We start from the raw sequence: 26,392 nt of genomic DNA on the forward strand, positions 1-26,392 counted from the left end.
TGAAATGCTTCTTATCTTTAGGTTAGATGAACAGCAGAATGAGAAAAAACGAGCATCAGTTAATTTATCCTTAGAGACTCTCATGAACAAAGTATGTTAGGAAAAGTTATGTTAATGTGAATTCCCCGAGAAACCACATTTTGATTACATATATTAAGTAAAGTTGCATACAAAAGTGAGGATGAATTTCAAATATAAATGGATTTTTGGAACCCATTTTTGTCCTAACACAAATCTAACAAAAAGTTAAGTGTCTGAAACTAAATTACTGGGCCACAACCTACCTTTATGACAATATTTTGCCTTTCAAGTCATTAAGAACATAAAAACTCATGTTCTTAGGCAAATTTATTTGTCTAATGCCAAGTGTGGCATTATCAATTGTAACGGCAAAGTTCAAAACATTTATTTATAAGGCTTCTGCTTAGCCATGCCAAACACAGCCATATTCTTAATAGTTGATTCTATTAATTCACCCATTTTATTCATCTTACAGGAGGAAGAAAATAGTTCAAGGGAGCAACCAGTGAATTAGTAAGGTTGGCTTTTAGGCAAAATTTACTGCTACTGCTGCTTCTCTTGATCAGACCCAGTCTCTTCCCATGGTCGGGGTCCTCTGATGTTCTTCCAGTCATCGAATGGGGTGTTTTTTATTTTCTATGGAAAAAGAAAGGAAGAAGGGAAACCATAACACAGAAATGTTATTTAATTGCCTATTTCTCCAATATGTATGCTATTACATGGGAAGTGTTCACACAACAAACTAGAAACATAATTAATTAATTGAGTTAACCCCGTTTTCTGGCTTTAGACAACATACTGAACAATGAACCACCAGGGCTCATACAACATATAATCACATCCCAGGTCTTTGGGAAGGATTCGATAGGTGGATGAAAATGTCAAATCCAGTCTAAATATCTGGCTGACTGTGAGACAAACCATAAGAATAATGTTGCATAATAATTATTTTGTTAAATAATAGGTTGAATAATAGTATGTTTAACATAATGTTGAATAATAATAATTTCAAAATTGAAAGATTATGGTATAAACTGGCTGTGGTGCTCCCAGAGGTTATCAGCACATTGGGTGCCATACCAAAAAATCTTGGAAAGCACTTAGAAAATCAGCACGTTGATAAAATGTCCACCTGTCAATTATAAAAGGCCATACTGCATGCATCTGCACATATACTACGCCAATACATTATGACACCCTAGGTTCTTGGGAACAACTTGACGCAGATGAAGGCCAATATCTTGCAAAGAACTGGCAGATGATGTGTATATAATAATAAGGCTTGCAAATAGAGGAAGAATGACTGTGTCAAAACAAAGCAAAGATAGTAACAAAAATAATTGGAATTGTATCCAAAATACCTGGAGCATCACTTGAATACCATCAGTATTGATAAAATCACTATCAGTCATTAGCAAAAGGCAGCTTTAGTTGAAACAGCTTACATCAGTCTGACAATTCCTTTAATATTATTAAACAGTAACACGTCCCTATCCCAGGTCCTTGGGAAGGACTTGATAAGTGGACGAAAAATGCCAAATACAGTCTAAACATCTGGCTGACTATGCAACCAACTATAATCTAAAACAATGAACAGCTAGTTTGTGGGGATGGGTGAGTATTGCAGTATGCAGACTCAGCTATGACTGTATGAATGTAGAGATAAATAGCATGGCCAAAATTTTTAAAATGAATTCATATGAAACCATACTTCAGCATAATCACTTTTTTCTCTGTAGCTAAAGTAAAAAATTGGGACTCTTGGGTTAGATGGGTATGGTAGGAATCATTAATTTCCATCTGGCTCTTTTCAGCCCCCTTTCCTGTGTTCAGAAACTGTTCTTACCTTATTACAATTTCTAGGGAAAGTGGAAACTACATAGAAAGCAAAAAAGCAATATTCCTCCCCTTGTTCTAAGAAGCACCTTGCATTCTAAAGTAGTTCTAAACACCTTTATCTAAAATAGTGTGTTTTGTGGGGTGGAAAAGGAAGGGAAGGGAAAATATTCTCTTCTGAACATGTTCCACCAGCCTAAAACGAATTATTTCTTCAGCTCTCAGATCAACAAAATGAAAGCTAAACTCAGAGCAGCATCTCATTTTATTAGAATTGGGGTGGGTGGTATGTACATCTTTGGTTAACAAAAATATTGCAACTGATTCATTCAGGATTATGAAAGAAGGTTGAAACAGTCTGTGAGATTTGAAATAGGCAATAAAACATATTTTTAAAAACTCAGGGAGAGTGAAATGGGAATGTTTGATTGCATATTATCAGCTAGAAATTCACTTGTGTCTGGATACTGAAAATTAATAGATTAGACACAACACTCCCAGCTTTCAAATTATATCATTATGTTCCAAATTAGAACATTATATTATTGTTGCATCATTATTATCCTTCAAATATCTGAAGCACAATCTGATTTAGACAGGGCACCTTTCTAGGCCTGCGTGTTTCAATAGAAATATTACTTCCATACTGCTTTCCTACCTCCATATCTATTGGGAAAGTTAGAGGTTTGTGTGTGTGTGTGTGTGCTTATGTATACATACACACACACACACACAGAGAGAGAGAGAGAGAGAGAGAGAGAGAGAGAGAGAGAGAGAGAGAGAGAAAGCAGACATTTAATTTATATGAATTTCCCACATAGTGTTAGACAGATAAAAAAAAATAACAATTTTATTGTGTTTTTCAAAGATTTAAAATGGATTACAGCGTTAAAATAAAGAGTGTCAATAAAATTCAATGCCATAATACTTAACCAACAACAGGTCCAGTCAACATTGTCTAAGGTCTTAAAGTAGAGAGTCATTAGCATATCTAAAATTAGGAGAGTTTCTTTGGTCATTTGATTGACTATCTTGAGTGTATGTTTGATGTTATGATTATTTTGGGGTTTAGACACTGATAGATTTTGGTTTTCTTTCTATTGATGTGATATTCTGTCCAGCACAACATTTGAAGTTGGACTGATAAATATTGTAAAACAGATAAATTTATGTAAAGCCATTGCTTCTTTCTTTCCATTCCTATTTATGATATTTAAGGGAAGTGACCCTGAATTCCCATTCCCACTCCTCTACCCAGCAGACTAGACAATGAAATAAGTGTATCAACTTTGAAATCAACTTTGACAATGAAATAAGTGTATCAATGAAATAAGCTAGAATCAACTTTTCATACTGAAAAAGCTATGAAATTTTGTTGTGTAGAAAGAGGTGCCTGAGATTTTCTATTAGCTTCTATAGAGAGGATCAGATTAAAAATTTATGATAGTGAATGTTCCATCTTTGTCTGTCACCACTACCCTCTGTCTAAAAGCTAGGAGAGTATACTTCATTAGTGCAAACAAAAGTGCATATACCATTTAATCCATTGTAATCTATTTTACTATTGTTTTCCTTGCTTCCCATCTTATCAATGGGGATATTTGTTTTACATTATTTTCATTAAAAATGAATTAAGGACCATGATTCTTTTGCTGATTGTATGATCAGTAGTATTGACTAACCAATCAATTAATCTTAATTAATTAATTGACCTGAAGTATGTAAAAAAGTACTATTTTTGAGTTTTAGTTCTATAATTAGCAATAGCACTACTTAGATTTATATCCCACTTTATAGCCCTCTCTAAGCGGTTTACAGAGTCAGCATATTGCCCCCAACAATTTTGGTCCCCATTTTACTGACCTTGGAAGGCTGAGTCAACTTTGAGCTGGTGAGAATTAAACTGCTGGCAGTGGGCAGAGTTAGCCTGCAATACTGCATTCCTATCACTGTGCCACCATGGCTCTTTACCCAGAGCATTTTGCTATTCCTACTGGTTGGATTATGCTTATATATAAAATATAATTTGGGAAAGGACTTATGTCCATTTAAATAATATGTGAATCCATTTGATTTGGGGTCCCAAAATCTGGTATACATTTTAGTGCTGAGCATCAAATGAGGCTAGAATTGTACAGTGGGTCCAAGGAGCTGATAGATTAACAGTCTATATCACTAAAGAATAATACATATTTGCAATTAGCCACATGGACCCTATCTTAAAGCTGGCAAGAGCAACCTAGCAATACATGCACATTCTAATTGGATCTGCAGATTTTCTTAACAGTAAAACTACATTTGCAGCACTGTCTGAACATGAAAAATGGGGGTTGCATCCAACAAAGCTTTGAATTTTCAAAGCAATTTGTTTTTGCTGGCTCTCTATGAATTAAAGTTAAAGTTCATTTAATTTTAGACACGGTTGGAATACATATTATAACCAAACAGCCATATAGTAAAGCAAATATACCAATACCATACCTCATATTCTTCTTCCAGTGTCACCTTACTCTTTTTGAGCCTTTTTTCCAATTCTGGATCCATCTGATTAATAAAATTTAGCAATCAAATACTTTTAATTAGAAAGAAAACTTAACCTTCAAATACAGGCAATTCCCTGTATAAGGAAAAGGAATTCTTACACAGTTCATTCTCAGATAATCATAATTCCAATAGGCGCCATCATAGTAGGTTTCGCCAATAATTTATGCTTGGCATGAAAACTTTAATTATTTCATGTAAGAGGAAGAAAGATAATTTATATCATTATAAGCATTTATTGATAATCCTTCATATTAATTTCTATTCACAAAATGGAAAGCTGAAATAAAACTCAAAGGAAGTTCAGATTTATTTATTTTCATAGGTAAAAATGTTCCCTGAACCCCTCTTGGTGTAGACCAATAGCAATCACAAAATAAATAGCTCCAGATTGCAGAAGCCTCATTAAAATTCAATGTCTCAAGACTGATTATATTTACAAACTCATTATCCAAGATTTTTTTTTAATTTGCATGCTGGAATGCTAGTAAGTTGAAGAGAAATTCAACTGCCAGAAGTTAACTGAAGTATATATTAAGATATTGAGCTCTCAGAAAAATACTGACTTGATTGATCAAATTTTGCATGCCTGCTGTAATGCTTTTAAAGTGATAAGAAGTTCTAGAAATATGGTGAAACGGACTAGCAAGACATAGTGAAGTATTTGAGATTGAATGCAAAGTGATAATCAGTACAAAGAAAGTACAAGGGGTCTCTTTTGTCATGCACATAGAATGTTTAAATGTAGTTATAGAAAACATGTTCTCCCTCTCCTTCCAGTTTGCAATTCTGAGAGTAGCCTATAGTGCAATTTATTTTTTTGAAATTAATTTATCTATTTCTTACATTTTATTCATTCTGGTGTAACCAAGGTGGGCCCCATAAAATATTTAAGTCTGCTCCAATGTATTATTTCAGCTACATTATCAAAAAGGTCACTTGTTCAAACAATAACTAGAATAGAAAGACACGCTCATGTCACCTGTTATCATAATACACCCTCAAGCACATATTTCACATTGAGTTAGCCAGTGCTATGTTCAGATGGATTTTAGCTGTGCTATTATGACAGGCTGCTAGAAGAAGAGAAGAGAAGAGAAGAGAAGTTTTTTTTTTCAACTAAACAGAAAAAAATATCTATATAAAATATCTCACTTAGCATCAGAAATTTTGAGCTCAATTATAAGTGGAGGACTACCTGCATCTATGATAGAAAAATATTCTTAGAAACCTCTTGAGGCAATCACTACCTTTTGTGAGACCATCTGAAGAACGACAAAATACTGCCAAGCTTATGAATTCTGAAGAACTCTTTGTCAAATAGTTAATTAAATGATGTGCACTCTTGAATGGACTTTTTTAAAATGTAAAAGTGCTCTCTGGTTCAAAGGAAATAAAAGATCATATTGAGACCATTTATTGACCACCTCTCCAATTAAAATTGTGTCAAAAAGACTTGACTCGAATTGACTTGAATGCACATCTTGGTACTGAAGTTCTTCTTTCGGAACTGCAACTGCTGCTGAATAGCTGGCTGACTCATCCTAATATAATGGAAGAATAAGGGGCAAGGGAATAAGAAAAGTAAGACACCTATGTTTAAAATATTAAAAGACAATTCCTGAAGGTGCCTTTGTATAAAGCCTGTTTAATATGCTGTACCAGTACTTTTACAAACCACTTAAATAGCCTAAAGTGCAAGATTTGAAATAAAATGTCCTTGAGGCTTGGGTGCGAAAGTGGAAATGTTTTACATTGCAATGCTTCAAAACTTTCCTTCTTCAAAAAGAATATTCTTGTCTGAAAATTTAACTTTGAATATGCAAACATGGACTTGCATCTAATACTGTGTCTTTGTAGGCAGAACTTTTAGGTCATCATGATTTCTTCTTTGCATGTGCTAAGATTTGACTTTTGTTTTTAAGTCTGATTAAAATTAGTTTATTCTATAACTCTTACTTTTCTTTCTATGTAGACCTTTGGAACTCCAAGTGAAAAAAAAAATGACTACATTGAAACAACACATTCCCAAAGATATTCTTCTTTGTGACTGTCCAGAGAGACATTACAATCAAATTCCATTACCTACCAAATAGATATTACCTATCTGCACAGTAGTGAATTAGTTTCAAAATGGCGCCTCTCTGAAAGCAGCTAGGAAATCTAATTTATGTAGGGTGTAAATAAATTATGGAATTTAACCCAGTCTTTTGATTTATATATGAACTGAAATGTTCTTGATGGTTTCATTAAAGGCATTAGATCTTTCATCCAATTGATTCATTTCTCCTTGATGGTTAAAGGTAATAAAATCAGGACTCAGTTCAAGATTTGTTAAATATCAGCTAAAATAGCTTCTGTAGTGATATCTAGTAAACTTTTACAACAGTACAGGGGAAGTCTGTAAATTGAGTATTTACCTTGTGCTTTTCAAACCGAAGAATTTTATAAATATTTAAGTTTAAATCACTTCTAAAGCCCCTATAACAGGAGTCCCTAACCTCTGGGCTATGGCCCACACCTTGGCCATGTGCCCTTTGGAACTGGGCCGCAAAGCAGCAGGCAAGAGTGTCTTCCCACTTGAGCAAGCAGTGTGCGAGAGTGCGCATGCACATCCACCTGCGTGAGTGGCAGCCATGCGTGCCCACAGCTTGCGCAAATGGAGCTGGGTGTGCATGCTTGTCGGCTGCTTGCAGGAAACCATCTCCTCTCCCCTCCTCTCCACCAGTCTGCAAAGCTGGAAAGATTGGGGAACTCTGGCCTATAAGACAGATAAAATAAAGGCCTTTCTTGTTTCTTTTATATCAATAGTGGTGGGATTGTTTTTGAATGCTATTTTGTTTTTGTAACCAATACCTTGGTTACTTAGAGGGTAGTACTGCAAATATCTTAAGATGTTGGATTCTATCTATATAATGCTTTAGATTTGAATCTATAAAAGCCTTATGGAAAGGGATTGGGGTGCTAATGCAACACCTGTCTGCACCTGTTTAAAACAACTGTGTTCTTTTCCAGAACCATGTTGGAGTTGGAGCGAGCATTTACATGATTCTCTTGGGAAAAGACCTATCACTTTAAAGAATTGCAGACCAAGTTCATGATCCCATGCACTATGAAACATTATTTTAAATTTGAATATGAAACATTCAATCAAATTCAATAATGCTTGTATTTATAATAATATCTGTTTAACCCAGCCAATATTACGTATAGGATTGCAACACTCAAATCCTTTACTTTTTTAAAAATAAAAAATTAAATGGAATAAATACTTCTTGGGTACATGAATAAAGAACAGATGCTACCTTTTGGAAACGACAGGAAGCAGTCAAAAGTCCAGAAATCTTATCAATAATCTGATTCTGAATCCTATAATCCTACATGTGTACTAATGGCCAGCAGATCCAAGCACCTCTGTGTTATTTCACATTATATTATATAGAAATAAAAAGTGATGCATATTCAGTGATGGATTATAAGCAATTGCTAGTTTTGAAAGAAAAAAATCCAAAGGAAATAGCTTTTTTCCCCCCCTGGAATGAACAATTTCAGTGAAAGCAAGCTATAGCTAGCCCTGATGTTAAAAAAATTAATTAAGAGATTTAGGTATTATAATGCACTCTGTAATATTCCATTTGAATGTGAGAAAATCAGAGACACGACTTGCCTACATGATCAGACAGAAAGGTACAGCTTCTTATGAAGATGTAATATTAATTATAGCTGCAACATTCACTATGCACTCAACTTTTTGAATGATATATTTTAGCAGCATTTACTCTATTGTGTTTTATAAAGATTTGAAATTTATGCATTTATAGAAGAACACTTGATGCTAACTCACAGAAACATAAAATGCTGAGGAATTGCTAGAAATTTATGAATGCATTATATATTCATAATGAATTGTGAATAAATTATCATCGCTATTCATTGCCAACAGTTCTTTCTTATTTCCCAATATTGTTAGAAATGATGTGTTTTTTACTTTCCTGATAATATTGTATATACAGCAATTCCAGGTCCATCACGCTGATCAGGAACTGCATATTGACATATCCAGTGAAACTTTATCTATTCATTCATTCATTTTGGTGGGTAACCAGATAGATTTTAGAGAATGAACTCAGATATTGCTGTTTGTAAAACATAGTTTATGGCTCGCTATATTGTCTAAAACTTTCCAATTTTATTTAATCAATAAACCATGCTAAAGTAAAGTACAAAGCAATATTCAAACCTTGTTTATTATGACTAGACTTCATTCTCCAGAATCATCTTAATTATCATGTATTATGGGATACATTAAGATGTGTCTCCTTACCCTGATATTATATACTTACCCTGATATTATATACTATATTTAGACCATTAGTTAAACTCTTAAGCTGTTATGAAAGGAAGACCATAAGAACCATCAACCTGAGGAATCAGCTAGTAATCACTTACCTCTGACAGCCCTAGAAGATAAAGACCTATCTTAGATAATAAGAGCTTGAACATTCTGGCAGGGTGCTTAGCCTTCAAATATGTCAGAAGCTATGGAGGGCAGAGAAAGACCATCACCATGTCTCCTTCAAGGAGACAGCAGCAGGACCCCTAATCAAGCTATCCTAGACCTGGGACTATACAAGAACAGCCTCCAGGCATTTGCTCCTCCATAAGAAGCAACACTGCAACTTCTATTGCTATATTTGCTTGCCCTGCATTCATACACTTGGCTTGACATTCAGACCAATTCATGCAATTCCCTGATGCCAAAAGCTTTGTCTGTCGTGAGTACCCTTATTTTATCATGGTATCTTCCCATCCCACAGGGTCCAACAGAGAAGGCCCATTCCTGATCACTTTTCTGAAACAATATCACTTTGAGGGACCCAAGAGGTATGTGCCTTCCCAATAGCAGCCTCTTCCCTTTGGAATGATCTCCTCTCAACCTCCCCACTCATGGTTGACTCCAATCCTGCAGACGTTTGGAAAGGCTAAAGGATGCTTGGACTAGGCTATTTCTCACGATAAATATAGTTGCTAATTGGTGAACTTTAATTTATTTTAGTCCTCATCAACAATTAACTGCTTCAGCTTCCTGTATTGGTGTGTGTTACTTTTCCTTTATATTTTTGTTTAATGATTTTTTTTTACACTGCCCTGGGTCACATTAACCAATAAGGAAATAAACCAATAAATAAACAGTTTTATCACCACTTCTACCTTTCCCCTGCTAGTAGAATGCTGACAATTTATTTCAAGGCAAGCCCTACAGTTCTATTAATTGCTCTCGGGAAGTTTATAATATAGAATTAAAGTCAGACTTTATTCTCATAGCTTTCTGTTTTGCACTGGCTGGCACAGGACTTGAATTTCCTTGCATGTAATGGCAGAAAAACTGTATATAAATGTAGAAAATAAAAATAAAATAGATGTAGACTCTCATAACTTGTTTTGTGGGCAAAAATATGGATGCAAACTGAGTGACTGACTGAATGAATGAATAGGTTTTGTTGTCAATATACTATTCTCTTGGGCTTTGAAAATGGGCAAGAAAACTATAATAGAAAGGACTTTGTGTGGGATGAAAATTTCCAAATTTCAGCTATCTATTGGAAAGTAAATACTGTTCTTCCCTTTAAAAGTTGACTAATATTCTCGAATCTTATATCTTATAAGGAGACGAATTCTGCTTACCTTGCCACGAATCTTTTGAATATCATATCGAACCTGTGCAAATTCTCGGAGCCCAAATGACCCACCAACTATTAATATCTAAAATATTAAAATAAGGGGAAAATATTCAGGATAGGAAAGAAGAGAACAGTCCAAAACATTGTATAAGATTAGGGGAAACTGTCAGCCCAACATGCTGGTTTTTCTTGCTAAATTATGGTAAAAAGGGACTTCAATAATAATACATGTGGATATTGTTATATATTAGCATCCTCAACACAAGGACTGTAGCTTTCTAGCGTCCCTATCTTTCAAGTATCTCATTTCTCTGGAACTTTCAGTTCAGCAATGTCTAGCTTGAAACAGCTGAAGCAACAGTGATCATTAGATGAATTCAGACACAAAGGTAAAAAAGATCCAGTTATGTTCCTGGAACTTTTCAACAAATTAGGATCCTACATATATGGTGGCCCTTTGGGTTCAAAAAAGACATGCTGTTGTGCAGTTCATCTGTGGACACAGAGGTGACTCTACAGTCCACGGTGGAAGCGCACAGTCTAGCACAGCTGAAGATGAATTGCACATGAGAAACCCGTGCGTGATGGAGCTTTAAGTGGAACGGCCATGGTACAACACTCTCAGCAGAAGAGATCATACTCTAGTGCGGGGGTCTGCAACCTTCAACACTCAAAAGAGCCATTTGGACCCATTTCCCACAGAAAAGAAAACACCAGGAGCCAATAATTTAACAACTGGTGTGACTGGGTGGGCATGACCTACTCGACGTCACTCACTCCCACCCAGTCACCTCCTGCTCTGCAATATGGGGCGAGTCTCCATCCCCCGCCATCACCCTTACCTTCTCAGGCCAGGTGAGGAGTGACAGGGAGGGGAGGGGCCAGCCAGGGGTGGGAACAGCCGACAGGGAGCCACAACAAAGGGCCGAAAGAGCTGCAGGTTGCAGACCCCTGCTCTAGTGGCATGGGGACCATTATGGCTGGAAACCTCTCTTGCTGTAGTAAATGACCAGGATGTTTATATACGGTGGTCCTATTATATAGTTAAATAAATTTTTGCTGCACCTACATTTCCATCAATTCACTTATATGTTTAAATCACTAAGATTGAGGAACAGGAATAATAAAACAGGAAAAACTGGCATGAAGAAAATAAAATGACCTTTTAGAATGAGATGCCATTAAAAATGCCTTCAAGTTTTAAAATGTAATTATGCTCTGCTATGCTATTGCAATGCTTCCCTAATACTATTAAATCCTTAAACAAATTAAACGTCCATTTTTTAAAACTTTAAATCAAAAACCGAAGCAGAACTTATCTTCAAATTCAAACCCATTTGTATCATTGTTGGAATCACTGTAAGAACTACTTACTACACATATTTTTAACAAATGTTTTCCAAGTTTAAATTAACAAAATAAGTGTTAATATTCTATATGCCACGCAAAATAACAAAGTTTACATACAGAATTGTATTATGTTTACTCTTTCTTACCTGTTGTAAAGTTATGGAAAAATAGTTACATCCTTTCCATAATACAAAATGTAATACCAATAATCCAGAGGTCCTCAAACTTGTCAACTTTAAGACTTGTGGACTTCAACTCCCTAGAATTCCTCAGCCAGCATAGCACAGCTGGCTTTATCAGTCAAAATGGCAGTTAGTTAAGCCACTTGGATATCAATACTTTGGAGAGTTTTAATCAGACACTTAATTTTAGTATGTATTAAAAAGCAATGGTGCTAGAATATATTCTTGTTTCATTCCCTTGGATATGTGAATGGGATCATTTCCATATAGCATATGGATTAACAAGAGAACATCTACTCAAAATATCCCATGCTGTTATCCTAGAGAAGTTACTAAAATCAAAGATCAGATAAGAAAGATCTTTACATTTATTGGTCAGATGTAGCACTAAGCAATCTTCTATAGATCATCCTGGTTGAAACTCCTTTGCTCAACTATTGAATGGTAGACAACTTAGTCCATTCACAAAAACTAAGGATAAACAAAATATTAAATTGGACCCATCACAAGACTCACCGATGACTCAACCCTGACTTATCATAAGACCCTCGGTTGACACATCCACACCCTGAAGCCCTTATAAACAGAAGAACACCGAGACTGGCACATTCCCTAAACTCCTCTGAAAATGTTACCTAGCCTGGTAACAAAACGTTTGGAAATCAACCTACAAGCTAGGAGAATAAATCTTCACCCCATCCTACACCCAAGCTACAAATATTTGCCACTACTGCAAAGTTTAAGTTAATTAGATTTTTAAAAATCCATTTTTGAGAAGTACCATATTGAGAGTATGGAACAAATATAAGGCCAGGCTGTGTTCAAAGATACCTTTATTGACCTCAGCACAAGAAGCATTGACAATTAAAAAGAAGTATAGCTAGAGACTTAGGATTTGAATGGAAGTGCATGTCGGAGTCCTGACAAGCATTTTATAGAAGAGAAACAACAGATAGGGAGAAATGGCTGACATATCAACATTTGCTAAGATAGGTAGTCCTTGATGCATGATCACAATTGAGCCTAAAATTCAGTTGTTAAGTGAGTTCTGCCCTATTTTATGACCTTTCTTGCCAGAGTTGCTAAGTGAATCACTGCCATAGTTAAGTAAATTAAGTGAATCCGGTTTTGCCATTGGCTTTACTTGTCAGAAGGTTGCAAAAGGTGATCATATAGCCCCAGGGATTGCAAATGTCATAAAAATGCCAAGCATCCAAATTTTGACCATAGGATCATGGAGATACTGTAATGATCTTAAGTATGAAAAACAGTCATAAGTCATTTTTTCATTGCCATTGTAACTTCAAATGGTCACTAAATGAATAGGTGTAAGTTGAGTATTACTTATAGAGGAAGATGGAAAAATTAAGATGAAGTTAAGAAAACAACTGTAGAAGGACATAGTTTTCAATGGTTTTCATGTGGCCAATTAAAAGAAAGGTTTAAAGTGATAAAAAGATAATTGGCATGGAAAAACCCAAAACAGAGTTTAACACTGAAATATGTACAAATGATGAACATGTAATACGATTTGAAGTAGAAAAAAATAGGTCAAACAGTTTAAAGCAATTTTACAACCATTTTTGTGGTGGTCATTAAATGACCGCCTAGTCTATAAAGAGGCCGCCATGGTCACCAAGTGAATGCTGTGGTTGTTAAACAAATCAGTGGTTCACTGTGGAGCTAGTTTTCCTGAAAACTGGAAGTAACTGCGGTTCTCAGGCAAAATCATCATAAATATGGTCATGTAACTGCAGGATGCTGCAAATGACCATAAATGCAGCCCAGTTGCTGTGCGTCACATTGCCATCACGTGATGTATTGTGAAGATTTTTTCCCTTTGTAAAGCTAGAGTCGGCATGGCATGCATGTGACACATCTGGCCTGCAGGCCGCCAATTTGACACCCCCGATCTAAAGTGTGGTCACGTGACCACATGGGAGGAGGGGCAACCATCAAAATTTTGAATTGAGACCATAAGTATCCTTCAGGTAAGTCTGTGGAAACTTCAAAGAGTCACTAAGCATATGGTAGCAAGTCAAAGAAGTACTAATTTTAGATAGTATATGCAGATGGATACTTAGGAGAGAATGGACAGTAGGTACCCCAGAGAAATTAACAAAAAATATATAAAGGTATATTTTTTGAAACCATCGTTGGAAATGTGAAAAACGTGAGGGGACATTTTATCATGCATGATGGAATTGTGTGAAAGCAAAAAAAAAAAAAAAAAAAAGATGGTGATACAATTCATATAATCATGCAAAAGGTTTTAAAGATATAGTAAAGAAACCAGAACTTTTTTTTATTGGAACTTAGGGACAATGGATTAGAAATGACTCGTGGAAGATTGATTTTGTATATGGTAACTGCAGAAAGTGTCAGCGTTCCAACAAAACTCTCCATCTCAATTAGGCACCACAAAGTCCATCCAAGTAAGAATTTATTATAGAAGTCATATTGGCACATCTGGGAAAAGCTGAATCTGAATTCCCACGTTTTCCCCTGCTATATTAAACTTACACCCAGCCCCCTTTTCAGATGACCCTCAAGTCACACTCTCCAATCCATCTCCTTTCTGAACTCCCGCCAAGTCTAGTCACTCCCCTCCAAACTCCAGCGACTCAGCCTTGAGCTCTGGCAAAAGGATGTTGTTATGGCTATCCTCCCTCCCACTTTACTTTCATTCCCACATCTACCCATCCTCCCTTGTGCCAGCCCCAAATCTGATTCAAGATGGATGGGGGCTGACAGAAAGACTATTGTATGCTCAATGATGGGGAGAATAATGAAATTCCCACAGTGGGGGGAATGGATTGTGAAAATGTCAGTATTTGCTGAAATGGCAAAGCTGACCAATTTGATGTAAATGTTTCATGAAGCGACATTAATGTTTCCTTATAGCAGATTCTTAAAAACCTATTTCAATTTTCTTTCTGAAAGAAAGCATGTTATGCTACAAAAAAAGCAGCTAATAAACTATTAAAGTTGGTTACCACTCATCAATATACCAATTTGATACATTCAGTCACACTTCTGATTATCCATAACTTGCTATTCAGTACAAGTTGAATTCTTTATTAATACAATAGGCAGCAATTGCTCCATCTTTACAACGTGCTCTAGTAGACTCTCCTTTCTTACCTGAAAAACTTAACACATGCTGTATAGCAGGTGCACTTAAACTTATATACCACTTCATAGTGCTTTACAGCCCTCTCTAAGCTGTTTACAAATGTCAGCATATTGCCCCCAACAATCTGGGTCCTCATTTTATTGACCTCAGAAGGATGGAAGGCTGAGTCAACCTTGAGTCGGTCAAGATCGAACTCTTGGCAGTGGGCAGAGTCAGCCTGCAATACTGCAGTCTAACATCTGCACCATCACTGGTCTGCATTATTGACTCTGAAAGCCAAATCACAAAACTGCATTCTTTTTACTTAAATCCCTAAACTGATGTTCACTGCAGGTAATATAGATCAACTACTGGAGAAAAGGAAAAATCCTTCCCTCCCTCTCTCCCTCTAATTCAACAATAAAAACCCTGCCTGATCATTCATACAATATAGCAGGTCTTCTTATGTACAAGAGTATTTTTATGATTGACAAAACAAAATGCAATTTAATGGACATTTGGCTAAAATAGCCATTCATTATCCCCCACTAGTATGTTAAATCAAAAGTTATCTGTATTCATTACAAAACTGTGGAACTGGAAGAGTCAAGTGAAATATTGTATTTTTTTCTCTCTTTACCCAACAAGAATTGAAAGGGGTATTTCAATTTTGAAAAAAATTACAATTTGTGTAGTCTATAGTTACTATAAGTCCCAATCTGACATCTGGAAACTGTAGCCCTTCATTTTTTCACTAGGCAAGTTATAAGAGGTAATTTTGGCATAGAAATACTGTTCAGCATCTGTCTTAGATCTATTACAATGTCTCTTGAATTTCTTATGTTTCAGACTAAGAGGCAATTTTATTTATCCTGCACTAGGGAACATACACCAACTTAAATATTTTTACTCAAAATAAGCTACTCTGCACTTTAGCAACATGTGATGAAATTTTAAAATGTAAGTCTTCGGTTTCTCTGCTGAATGAAAATGGCTAACTGGAAGCAGATTTAGTAATTCAACCAATGAAAAATGAACTAAAGAGACTACATACCCACAAAGAAATATATCATTATTAGCTTCCCTGTTTAACTGATTTTACATATGCTGCCTTGTGTAACAATGATAATGAAACAGGCTTGCACAATCTGGGTTTGATATAATCCATACTGAACACTGGAATTCATTACTGATCCTCAGTTTTGATTCTTAGTTCAACACATGGGGCTTTAGTATGGATTAATAAAAGATTTTGTTGATAGCCATGGATTTTCCTGAAAATTTGCACAAGGATTATTTATCTGGAAAAATATGGATAGCTACAATATATTGTATGTGTTCTCCTTGAATTTTATTTTGTTTGAAAATTAGATGCATAACACTTGGTTTAAAGTTCACCAGCCACTTTTTGTTCATCTAACATGGAGTGATTCTGCAGATAAGAATTCATAGCATTGCAAACATCAACCATACAATACTGTTTGGGGGCAGGGGTAATTATGGTACCAGTTCAGAAATTGATGCTGGAAATAATAACATGCTATTTCCATGTCTAAGAAGGACAAATAATGGCTTATATATTCTAAAATAACTGGCATTATGAGCACCATGAACCCGCAGCTCTCACATCATTGACCTGTATTAAACATATAAGGCAGAAATTACTTTTTTTAACTGTTTAAAGTCAACTTCATGTTATTGAAAATTGCACGTCATATTACAAAGTTTGTGGTTTGCAGACCACATTTGCTCTTGATAAACAACTAAGGTAAGCCTCAAGGTAGTGAATCATTGGTGTTAAATAGATAAAGGCATGGGACTAGGCATGTTCTTTTTTTAAAAAAAAAAGTAAAAAAATATTTATTTTCCTAGAAATGATTTATTTTCCTAGTATTTCTTGACTGTAAAAAAATGGCTCATCCAATTTAGTTTATATTGCTAAAACGAACATAAATTACACTTAATGTTCCTCATAGGCACACAAAGAGCTGTACTTCTGTAAAGAACTGAAGTTTGATCAATTCAAGTTGAGCTGCTAGCTCAATTCAATAACAGTGGCTCTTCTGCACAAGTATCGACGCTTGTGTCTAAGAACCACCCTTATCATTCAAAATAGTGTAGCCGCTTTGTAGAACTATCTTTTCAAGTCCTATGCAACATTGTTTCAATCAAAGTTTTAATCAAAGTGAAACACTTCATTGAAAATGTGTACTTAACTCTTGACTTCTGCACATGTTTGGGGTACAATTTAATACATTGATTCTAGAACACTATTCTGCCCATAAACCAGTCATTCTATGACATCTTTTATGTGAGGAGACAAATGCAACCTTAACACTCTCTCCCATCTTGGAGAAACAATAATAGAGATTGTATGTTTGCACAAAGCACCGCACTGAGCAAAAGACAAGTTGAACAGAAACAAGTAAGAGCTCTGGGCAAGGAAATGTATAAAAGCATAACAGTCTTGTTAGGTCAGGCCAAAGGACCATCCAGTCCACTGTATAATAATGTCAATCTAAATGTTTTTGGAAAGCTCACAAGCCTGGAATGGAAAAAAATAACTCCCTCCCTTTGTTGCCTCCTTAGTAACTTATTTTTAAGATTTTCACTTATGATTCCAAAGGGTGTAAATAGATATTGATATTAATAGTCATTCAAAACCTCCATGAATCTGTCCAGTCCCATTCAAATTGGCTAACATCACAACTGTTGGCAGAAAAATTCCACAATTTAACCATGTTCTGTATGTCAAAAATTATTTCTGTAGGCTCTGAGTCTCCCTACATTTCAATGGATAACCTCAAGTTGTAACATGATGAGGAGAGCAAATTTTCACCTGATCTATTCATGACAATTTTACATTTATCATGTCTCCATTTACATTTCTTTGATCAAAGCTATAGAATTGTCATTACTGTAGTCCCTCCTTGTGGTGGAATGGCTTCAATTCACAGATAAACTTTTTACCTCTTCTAGCTCAATAATATTCTTTTAAAACCATGTTTGTAAATATTGTATATAGTACTCCAAATATGGTGTCGTTCCCCTGGTGGAGACTGACTCTGAAGGAGAGGATTAGGGGAAAATGTGGTCTACTCAGGAGAAGAGGGCCATGATCCTCTTCATGGGTTGCAGATGTGAGATCTGCATAAGAGTTTGGACCTACGTGCTAACAGACGCTGGAGACAAATTAGTGTTTTATTCCTAGATGAGGTTTATTCTTGGCTGGCGTTCTTCCAATGGACTGTACCTGGTTATCTTCCTGATGTTTGTAATTATTTATCCTGGTCTGTCATGGAACTTTATTCAGTGCGGTTTGTTTTTGGTTTTTGCTTCATTATCTGCTCTTTGAATTTGAACTGTGTTTCTTTCGTTTGGAATGTTATTTTGAAAATAGCTTAATTTTCAACTGTGAACAATTAAACAGTGAAGCCAAGTTGAAGGCATTAAAGGACCTTTATTTATGTTTTGGTTTTTGTTATATTTTTTATACACTCTGGGTCATCACATATGGTGTCACATTTCTGTAAAGTTATTATTATATTGGCAGTTCTATTTCCAATTCCCTTTCTCATGATTCCAAACATGGAAGTATAAACTTTTTCACAGCAATTGCACACTAGTTATTTTCACCCAAATTCCCTTTCCTTTCCATCGCCAGTTCAGATTCCAGTCTTACACAGGTGAAGTTTGGATTGTCATTTCCCTTTGCCAAGATGCATCAAGTAACTTGTTTATGTTGAACTTTGTCTGGTATCTTGAAGCCCATCCGGCCACTTTGGAAAGATTCTTTTTGAACTCTTTCACAACCTCTTTTTGATTTTACCACTTTAGATTGACACCGTGATCAGAAATGGCCACCTCACCACTCAATTGTATAGGCAATGCTCGGCAGTGAGATTAATAAATAAATTTATTCATGAAGAACCCTACTATACATAACTGACCAGGGTGTGAATTGCTCATTTATTCCTACTTTTTGTGTTCTCTTTATTAACCAGTTGCCAAACCCTGAGATTGCCTGTACGTTTATGTAATTACAGCTCAGTTTTCTGATAATGACCTTTGTCATTCCAATCTATTTTATTCTATATCTATTGGGTCATGCTTTTCTGCTTCCTTATAGACGCTGTCTGTTCCAACATCTTGTGGGAGTTATAGCAGCAGTATGATGCCCTACTAGTTTATGTGATATTGTTTTTATACACATTGGGCTTGTTCCAATCAAAATCTCTAGTCCCAGTGCCTTCATCTTATCCATACATTAATGCTATTTAGCACTACCTGTTTAACTACCTGTTGCTTATGGAGCAGTTTCAAGAAAGGCATCTTGATTGCTCCGGATTCATCAACAATCCAACAAATTTGGCTTCCAGTACTGCCTGACTAGTTTTGCTACAACACTGTTTAACACATGAATAAACAACACTTACCCTTCCCTTGCATGGATGTTTAACTCATAAGTTTGCTTCACTGACATTTATAAAGGAGTGTCAACAGTTTGTCACTATGGTTGTGATGCTTCAACAGCTGAGGATTCCTTGTGGCTGGAAAGTACATGCAATCTCAACCTCTTTCAGTTACAACATTTCCAGCATGGAAATATATGTACAAAATAAAACACACAAGGAGGTTCAGTGGGGGAGAGGGGAGGTTCCTTAAGCAAGATTAAGACATGTAGTTCAAAACTGGTGAGGGAATACAGAAGGCATTTTGCAAATCTAATTTTAACAAGGCAAGCTGTATTCCATAGTGCAAGCATGAGTAAATGGTTCTTTGAACCACACTGTAGTCATTTTGAATTACAGGCTTGGCCAGTTCAGAGTGAACACCGTTGGAACTGCCTGACAAGCAACTCTATAGTGGGGAGTCAAAAATAACTTCCGGCAAAATTTCTCCAAAGGACAGACTGCATTTTTTTAAAAATACTGTATACAGAATATGCTATCTTCTTCAACTGTAGTAGAAAAAATGGTTCAGTTTGGCATTATTTGATAGATTTTATGTATCGCATCTCCTCCCTGAACTCAAGGGAGCATATGTACCATTCCACTTATTTTTTCCCCCAACCCTGTGAAGTAGATTGGGCCGAGAGGAGGTGACTGGTCCAAGGTTATTCAATGAGTTTTCATGGCTGAGGATAAATAAGAACTTGGATCTTACTAGTCCTAGTCCAACACCTAATCAGCACACTAAGCTGGCTCAATTTTTAAAAAATTTGTGTCCATGTTACAATAAAATATTCATTTCACTTATTTTTCATAATTAAATAAAATATGGCAAATGGCAAAGAACCAATGAAGGTTCTAATTAAGCTATGCCAGAAAAACTGAAGAACAAAAAAGATTGGAGGTTAATCTACACACCCATACTAAGAAAGGAGATGTATCAGAGTCTGAAAATTATCATGCATTATTCTTAATTTCAGGTGAAAGCAAAATACTAATTAGGACTATTGAACAGAGATCCCGGCACGATGCCAGATGTTAAAAATTGCTTTAGAAATAGCAGAGGAACAAAACACAATACTAAAGAATTGAGAAAGCCAAAGGATACCATAAAGAAGTCAGTATGTGCTTCACTGATTATAGAAGGCCTTGGTTGCATTGATTATACCAGGCTGTGGAATGTGCTGGAAATATGGAAATTCCAAAACATAACAAAAGAGACTGGTTCAGGGTTGGTAATGGAGTGAGACTGTATATGCTTCCCTTATTTATTCAATTTGTATATGGAATATATATTGAGGGAAGATGGATTGGAAAAAGATGACCATATGTGTACCACTGGAAGATGTGAAAGACCAGTCTGGGGACAAACCCTCCTACAGAAAATATATCTAAGGAACACCAACTTGATTGCACTAGACAAGAAGCAAGAGATAGAAACTGATCAAGAAGAGAAGTAACCTAGAATTAAAGAGAATTTTCCTGACAAAACAATCAATTGGTGGAACAGTTTGTCTTCAGAAGTTGTGGGTGCTCCACTGGAGATTTTAAAGAAGAGATTGGACAACCACATGTCTGAAATGATGTAGGGTTTCCTACCTGAGCAGGGGGTTGGACTAGAAGACCTCCAAGGTCCCTTCTAACTGTTATTCGGTTAAAACATTTTAGAATAAGAGTTATCAGCCAGGAACAAAATAATAATACAATATTGAGGCGTTAGCTCTGAAGTAAATGCTGCAACTCTTTCCATTAGGCACTCACTTGGTTACTGAAACCAAGTACAGCAAAGCTAGTTAATTATAACCCCCATGAACATAATAGTAGGAGGTGATAAGAATCACAAAGCAAAACATTGGTTAATGGTGAGAGTATTTGACTAAGAGCTGTGAAGTCGTGACAGAAGATGCTGAATTCACCACTTTCATTGTACAATGCAAAGTTTTTGTTAAGTAGCTCTTTATTGGTCTCTATTTTTCTTCCTTTTGCATAAGCACTTCCTTAAGGCAATCATATTTCATTTCGGAATAGGATCCTATGCAGGGGTGGGATTCTACCAGTTCGCACCTATTCGCTAGAACCAGTTGTTAACAGTCTAAGCAGTTCGGAGAACCGGTTGTTAGAAGAAATTACTGGCCTAATCCTATAAGGAAGGCAGGAAGGAAACATTCTGGTGTTGCTTACAGAAACTGCCTCTCTGTTAACCCTTATTACATTCTTTGCAGGACTAGACTTCCTGTCTCAGGAACTTCTCTGGAGTTTTTTTTCCCCCTCCTTTGCTGGTACTTTGCTTGTGTGGAGTGACCATTCAAAGTTACAATGGCACTGAAAAAAGTGACTTATGACCATTTTTCACACTTACAACTGTTGCAGCATCCCCACAGTCATGAGAGGCCAGGCGAGAAGATGCGTGCCTCGATGTGAGTGATATTGAGTTGGCCATGCCCAGCCAATAACATGACCACCAAGCCACGCCCACCAACTAAGCCACACCCACAGAACCAGTTGTTAAAAAATTTGAATCCCACCCCTGATCCTATGATCAAAATATAAACTGAATCAGCAACTTGGTCATTAAATGAAGTGGTTGCTAAGTAAAACTGTGTCTACTTATTGCCGCCTGTGTGTCTGTACAATCATATTTTCTTATAATCAGTAGTTGAAACAATAAAATTGGATTGATACAGAATTCATTCAGACCGGGGAACAATTTAGTATTCAGGTCAGATTCTTTTTTCTGTTTCTTAAACTTGTTCTTTTAAACTCCATTCAAAACAAGATTATTTGTCCAATTTTATAATTTGATCTTGATTAACAATTTATTATAGCAGTATCAGAAAACTTGCCATCCCAGTGTAGGTAAGCAAAAGTCACACAGGGTGAGTCACCAGGTGCTGCAACCCTAATCCAAAATTGACTGTACTATTCGTCTTACTGCATTTGATAGACTGGAGCACCACCTACTGTACTTGAGAGCCAAGTGCATGATGAGCTGTAACAAGGAAAGGAATCGTTCATTTTGTCTTTGAGATCAAGTGTGGGGCTTATTATAAAAAGGAAATGGCAAGGAGATATGAAAACCCAGAAAGGAGAGCAAGCTCTTACAAGAGGAGTAAGATATGTCCACCTAAGGTTCAGTGAAAAGTGACTCCATGTAGACCAACTTGAGATCTTAAAGGAAGGCAGGAGGTAACTAACAAAAATATATGCTATACATTTTGTTCTTTTGAATTTCCTCAGAGTAGCAACTGACATGAGGAAGAATATAAAGGAATTGTACTCCCAAGTTGTAGGGTCAATTCTTCCAGAACTCAGAAGCAATCTAATACCACCAGATTTCTAGATCCAGTGAGTAGATACAATTACAATTTGGTTTTATTTTGTATGCAGTTTCCCTCAGTTCCACCCCCTCCCTCATCATTTTGAATGGGTCTGTCCATTGTTCCTTTTTCTCCCTTAAAATCTAATCATATTCTCCAAGTTAAATCCCATTATTTTTTCCATAACTGTTGTGTGTTCCAAATATTATTTTAACCAGATATCTTTGTGCCAATTTGTTTCTTAAGCAGAACAGTTATAATCTGGCAAAGTGTCCCAGAAGACCTAGAGTTTGCAAGATTGACTCCCAGATACAGAGAGGTATGTTTGTTTTTCTCAATTACAGATTTTCTTTTCTTTTTTGGTTTTAGCATTTCTCCTCTAAAGAAAAAAAGATAGTGGCAGCATATATCAACTCATAACAAAAATGATGCATAATTGCAGGTTCTTCGAGATGGATGGACTAGATCTAGAGAGTTTTATCATAAAAAGAGAGAGTATTCTTAAAGTACTAGTTCTCAAAACAACAGGCAGTTTCATGATGATGGCAAACTATGAGTGGTGATCTTACATGCAAGGGGTGACGTTTGTATTGTGACATTGTAGTACACATTTATCTTCTTATATAGGTGACCCCACCCCGTTCCCGTCCGCCCCGCGCCCCCCGGCCCCCCGTCCCCCCCCCCCCCCCCCCCCCCCCCCAGCTCGGTGAGCTCAGATGGCTCTCTGAGTGAACCCTTTGGCTTAAATCCGCCCCACACCCGTAAGGCTTTCCCCCACCCCCCGTGAGAAACTGGCATTGAAATGGAAGCATACCAGGAGGTAGGTGAGAAAAACTCTTAATTCTGAAGAAGTGAATCTTTTTTGAAATGGTAAAGGAGAATAGGTACTATATACTATTTGCAACCATCACACAGAACAAGTTATTGTGCATGGTGGGTTTCAGGCTCAGATTCGGCAATTAAACTTCAGAATGGGGCAGGCAAGGATTTTCCCTGTGACATTCTATAGCAGTGAAAGAATTAACCAACACTTGAAATTAAAGAAAAGGAAGACACTGAATATTTTGAGATATGGGATCTGTTCTATCGATGCTTAAATAAGAGAAACAAAAATTAGAACTAAAGTTACAAGAGAAAGATCAATTTTAATATTAGGATTGATTATTGTAATTTATTAATTTTGATTAGTATTAATAATATGTATTAATTTTACGAGGGAAAAGCACTGTCATTACGAGATTACTACTAGAGAATATCATTATTACGGTACTATGATGAGTATTACTCAAAAGAACTGTAACCAGAGAACACACAGTTTATATGGATATTGAATATGTTGCTCTATTTGTATTTTTAAAAAGAAGTAAAAGTTGGACTTTAAAGGATTGAAAGATTGATTTTTTTCATTCTATATATTTCTGCACTTATCCTACCTTATGTTTATAAATAATTAGAATTAAAAGAACTTTATTGTCATTGTACAAGTACAATGAAACTGGATGCACCCCAGCAACTGTTCACAATACAATAAAACCAAAGCACTTAAAAATGAAGACAAGAAAAATAAGAGTACCCATGTCTCCATTTGCAATTTGAGAGTACAATATCTACGAATAACTCAAAGGGGCCAAAATAGGTCACACTTTTTTCTCCTATTATTTTCCCTATAACAGCCCTTTGAAGCATGTTGGGTTGAGAGGGAATGACAGCCCAAGAAAACAAACCGACAAATGAATATTGGGGGGGTGGAAATCAAGCCAGAGTTCTCGCTTGAGGCACAAATGATTAGGCCAAAGTTATCATATTTTGGACACATTATGTGAAAACTTAGCTGTCTCAGGGAAAGGTGGAAGGATGACCAACAAGGACTCAAATTGTAGTAGTAATGCATGTTCTGTAAGAAGATCTGAAAAGACCAGGTTAGGGGAAACTCATCACTAAAATATACGGTCACTACAAAGAATCAACACTGACTTCATGGCACATAAAGGGCTAATTCATGCAAGTCATTTTACAAATACAAGTTGCCCTCAATCAAGTGTTGTCCAATACTTGTTGTCCTCATCCAGATAGCCAAGTGAATAATGGGACGTGTAGTCTAATCTCTATGGAGAGCTGTGGAATGACTACTGGTATAAACCATCCATACGTATAGAGAGGAAAGAACACAACCAGAGCAGCGATACCCTGCTCAGAATGAGGAATGTTTCCAATGTTTCCCCTTCAAATCGGCAAACGCATGCCCCCTTTCTCAGACTGACAGGGGTAGCATCCAACGACGAGCGAGCCTCGAGGAAAATGGTGAGCCTTTAATAGGATTTTAGCCAATAGAATTTCTCACTTGTTCCTCCCAAAGAACGCATGGGAGCAGCCCTCGAACCGCGACTCCCGAGAATACAGTCTCCTCTATGGTCTGCTAACCTGCAAAGTGCAACCACTTTCTAGCTCCTCCCCCCTCCAAGCAGTCCCCCCCCTCCCCGAAATTAGCTGCCTTCCGTCCTATCACCGACCGCTCACCATCATCGGGACTCCATACTGCAGCGATTTGTTCTTCCGCAACCTTCGCATCCAGGCCATGGCTCCCTTTTTAGCCTCGGAGCGAGATCATCTCTTTACCGGTGCCGCGGTCCAGCAGAAATTTCATTCCCCTGGATTCGGAGGCCGGAAGCGACAAGGTTCCGCTTCTCGAAAGGGCGTCCAGTTGCATGCAGGATGACCCTGCAGTGGAGGAGGAAACTTGTCGAACAGAAATCTCGTGAAGGCTCCCCTGGCTAGTCTAATCATGGATCAGTTCTGCCACTGTTTGATGTAAAGCAAAGCAATGCTATGCCATAAAATTTCGCTAACGACACTCCATGTTTCAAGTAATTGAAGCATCAGATGGATACCTCATCCTGCACTTTTCATATTGTGCTTCTGCTCGCAAGCAAGTTCGAAAGGGCTAAAGATACATGTGATATTTATTTATTTATTTTATTTTATTTATTTGATTTGCCAATTGTTTACAAGATAATAAGTATAAGTGTATACATAGTTGTGAATACATGAAATGGGTACATATAAGAAAAATAAAAGAATAAGAGAAACAATAGGACAGGGACGGTAGGCACGTTGGTGCGCTTATGCACGCCCCCTACAGACCTCTTAGGAAAGGGGTGATAGCAATTTAATCTCTTCAACTAGGTATCCCCTACAGATCTGTAGAGACATTTCTCTTTCTCGTTTCTCTTAATTGAATGAGACCGTTTCCTCTTCTAGTGCTTTTTCTGGGCTGTAAAAGGTTTCTGGTGTTGGGCATTGCGTAACACCATCTGATCTAGGCGATCAAATGGGTCATTCAGACCGCCCTCTCTCCTTAATGCACCTTCAGTTGACCTTATTCATTTTTCCTGCCATCAAGCAGATCGAAATACCCCTTTCTAGAAAGAAAGCTCTGGTTGGTGAGCTACATTCTGTCAATAAATATCTCCCTCAGAAACATGCACTGCCCCAGATGCTCACATTAAGGCTTACATGGTAGTAGTAAGATAATATTTAGCGGGCAATAAAAGACATGCTGAAACTGGGGCTGCAAAATGAATGCAGATCTGAGAAAGAGGTGGGGTGTTAGTGGAATTTCATAAATTAATTGAAAATAAATGCCTTACTCAAGGTCAGTTAAGTGTTTCAAATATTTCAGGGTGACCCAGAACAATGTACTAAATTTCTCCACTAGATGGCACCTTCTTTATGTCAAATGTTGATAATACCTTTTTCTGCTTGTAGAGAATCACATTCTGAAAACAGGAAGGATATCAGAGTCTTTTCAGAATAACATGGCTGGAAGGGACCTTAGAGGTCTTCTACTCCAAACCCATGCCCAGAGCAAAAGACCTTATTCCATCCTGGACAAATGCTT

At 36.7% G+C, this 26,392-nt stretch overlaps 1 protein-coding gene across 1 annotated transcript; it reads right to left on the reverse strand.

Moving 5' to 3' along the window:
- Positions 1 to 462: 462 nt before the first annotated feature.
- Positions 463 to 25,140, reverse strand: COX16 (cytochrome c oxidase assembly factor COX16). The gene is made up of 4 exons (XM_026671112.2): positions 25,012 to 25,140; positions 10,084 to 10,161; positions 4,339 to 4,401; positions 463 to 657 (listed from the first exon to the last, which is right to left on the reverse strand). The coding sequence occupies exons 1-4, from the start codon at positions 25,069 to 25,071 to the stop codon at positions 565 to 567; spliced, it is 294 nt and encodes a 97-aa protein (XP_026526897.2). The 5' UTR covers positions 25,072 to 25,140; the 3' UTR covers positions 463 to 564.
- Between the last annotated feature and the right edge of the window lie 1,252 nt (positions 25,141 to 26,392).

This window comes from Notechis scutatus, chromosome 1 (assembly GCF_049901735.1).
Source record: "Notechis scutatus isolate UNSWTSFEM ecotype Mainland chromosome 1, rNotScu1.2, whole genome shotgun sequence".
Classification (NCBI taxonomy): Eukaryota; Metazoa; Chordata; class Lepidosauria; order Squamata; family Elapidae; genus Notechis; species Notechis scutatus.

What these genes read in the sequence shown, in the direction of transcription:
- COX16 (XM_026671112.2), bottom strand. Translation starts at nt 25,071, where the DNA reads ATGGCCTGGATGCGAAGGTTGCGGAAGAACAAATCGCTGCAGTATGGA. An exon ending in TTCAAAAGATTCGTGGCAAG is followed by an intron (nt 4,402 to 10,083) that starts GTAAGCAGAATT and finishes TTTATTAATCAG; the next exon opens with ATGGATCCAGAATTGGAAAA. An exon ending in CACTGGAAGAAGAATATGAG is followed by an intron (nt 658 to 4,338) that starts GTATGGTATTGG and finishes CTTTTTCCATAG; the next exon opens with AAAATAAAAAACACCCCATT.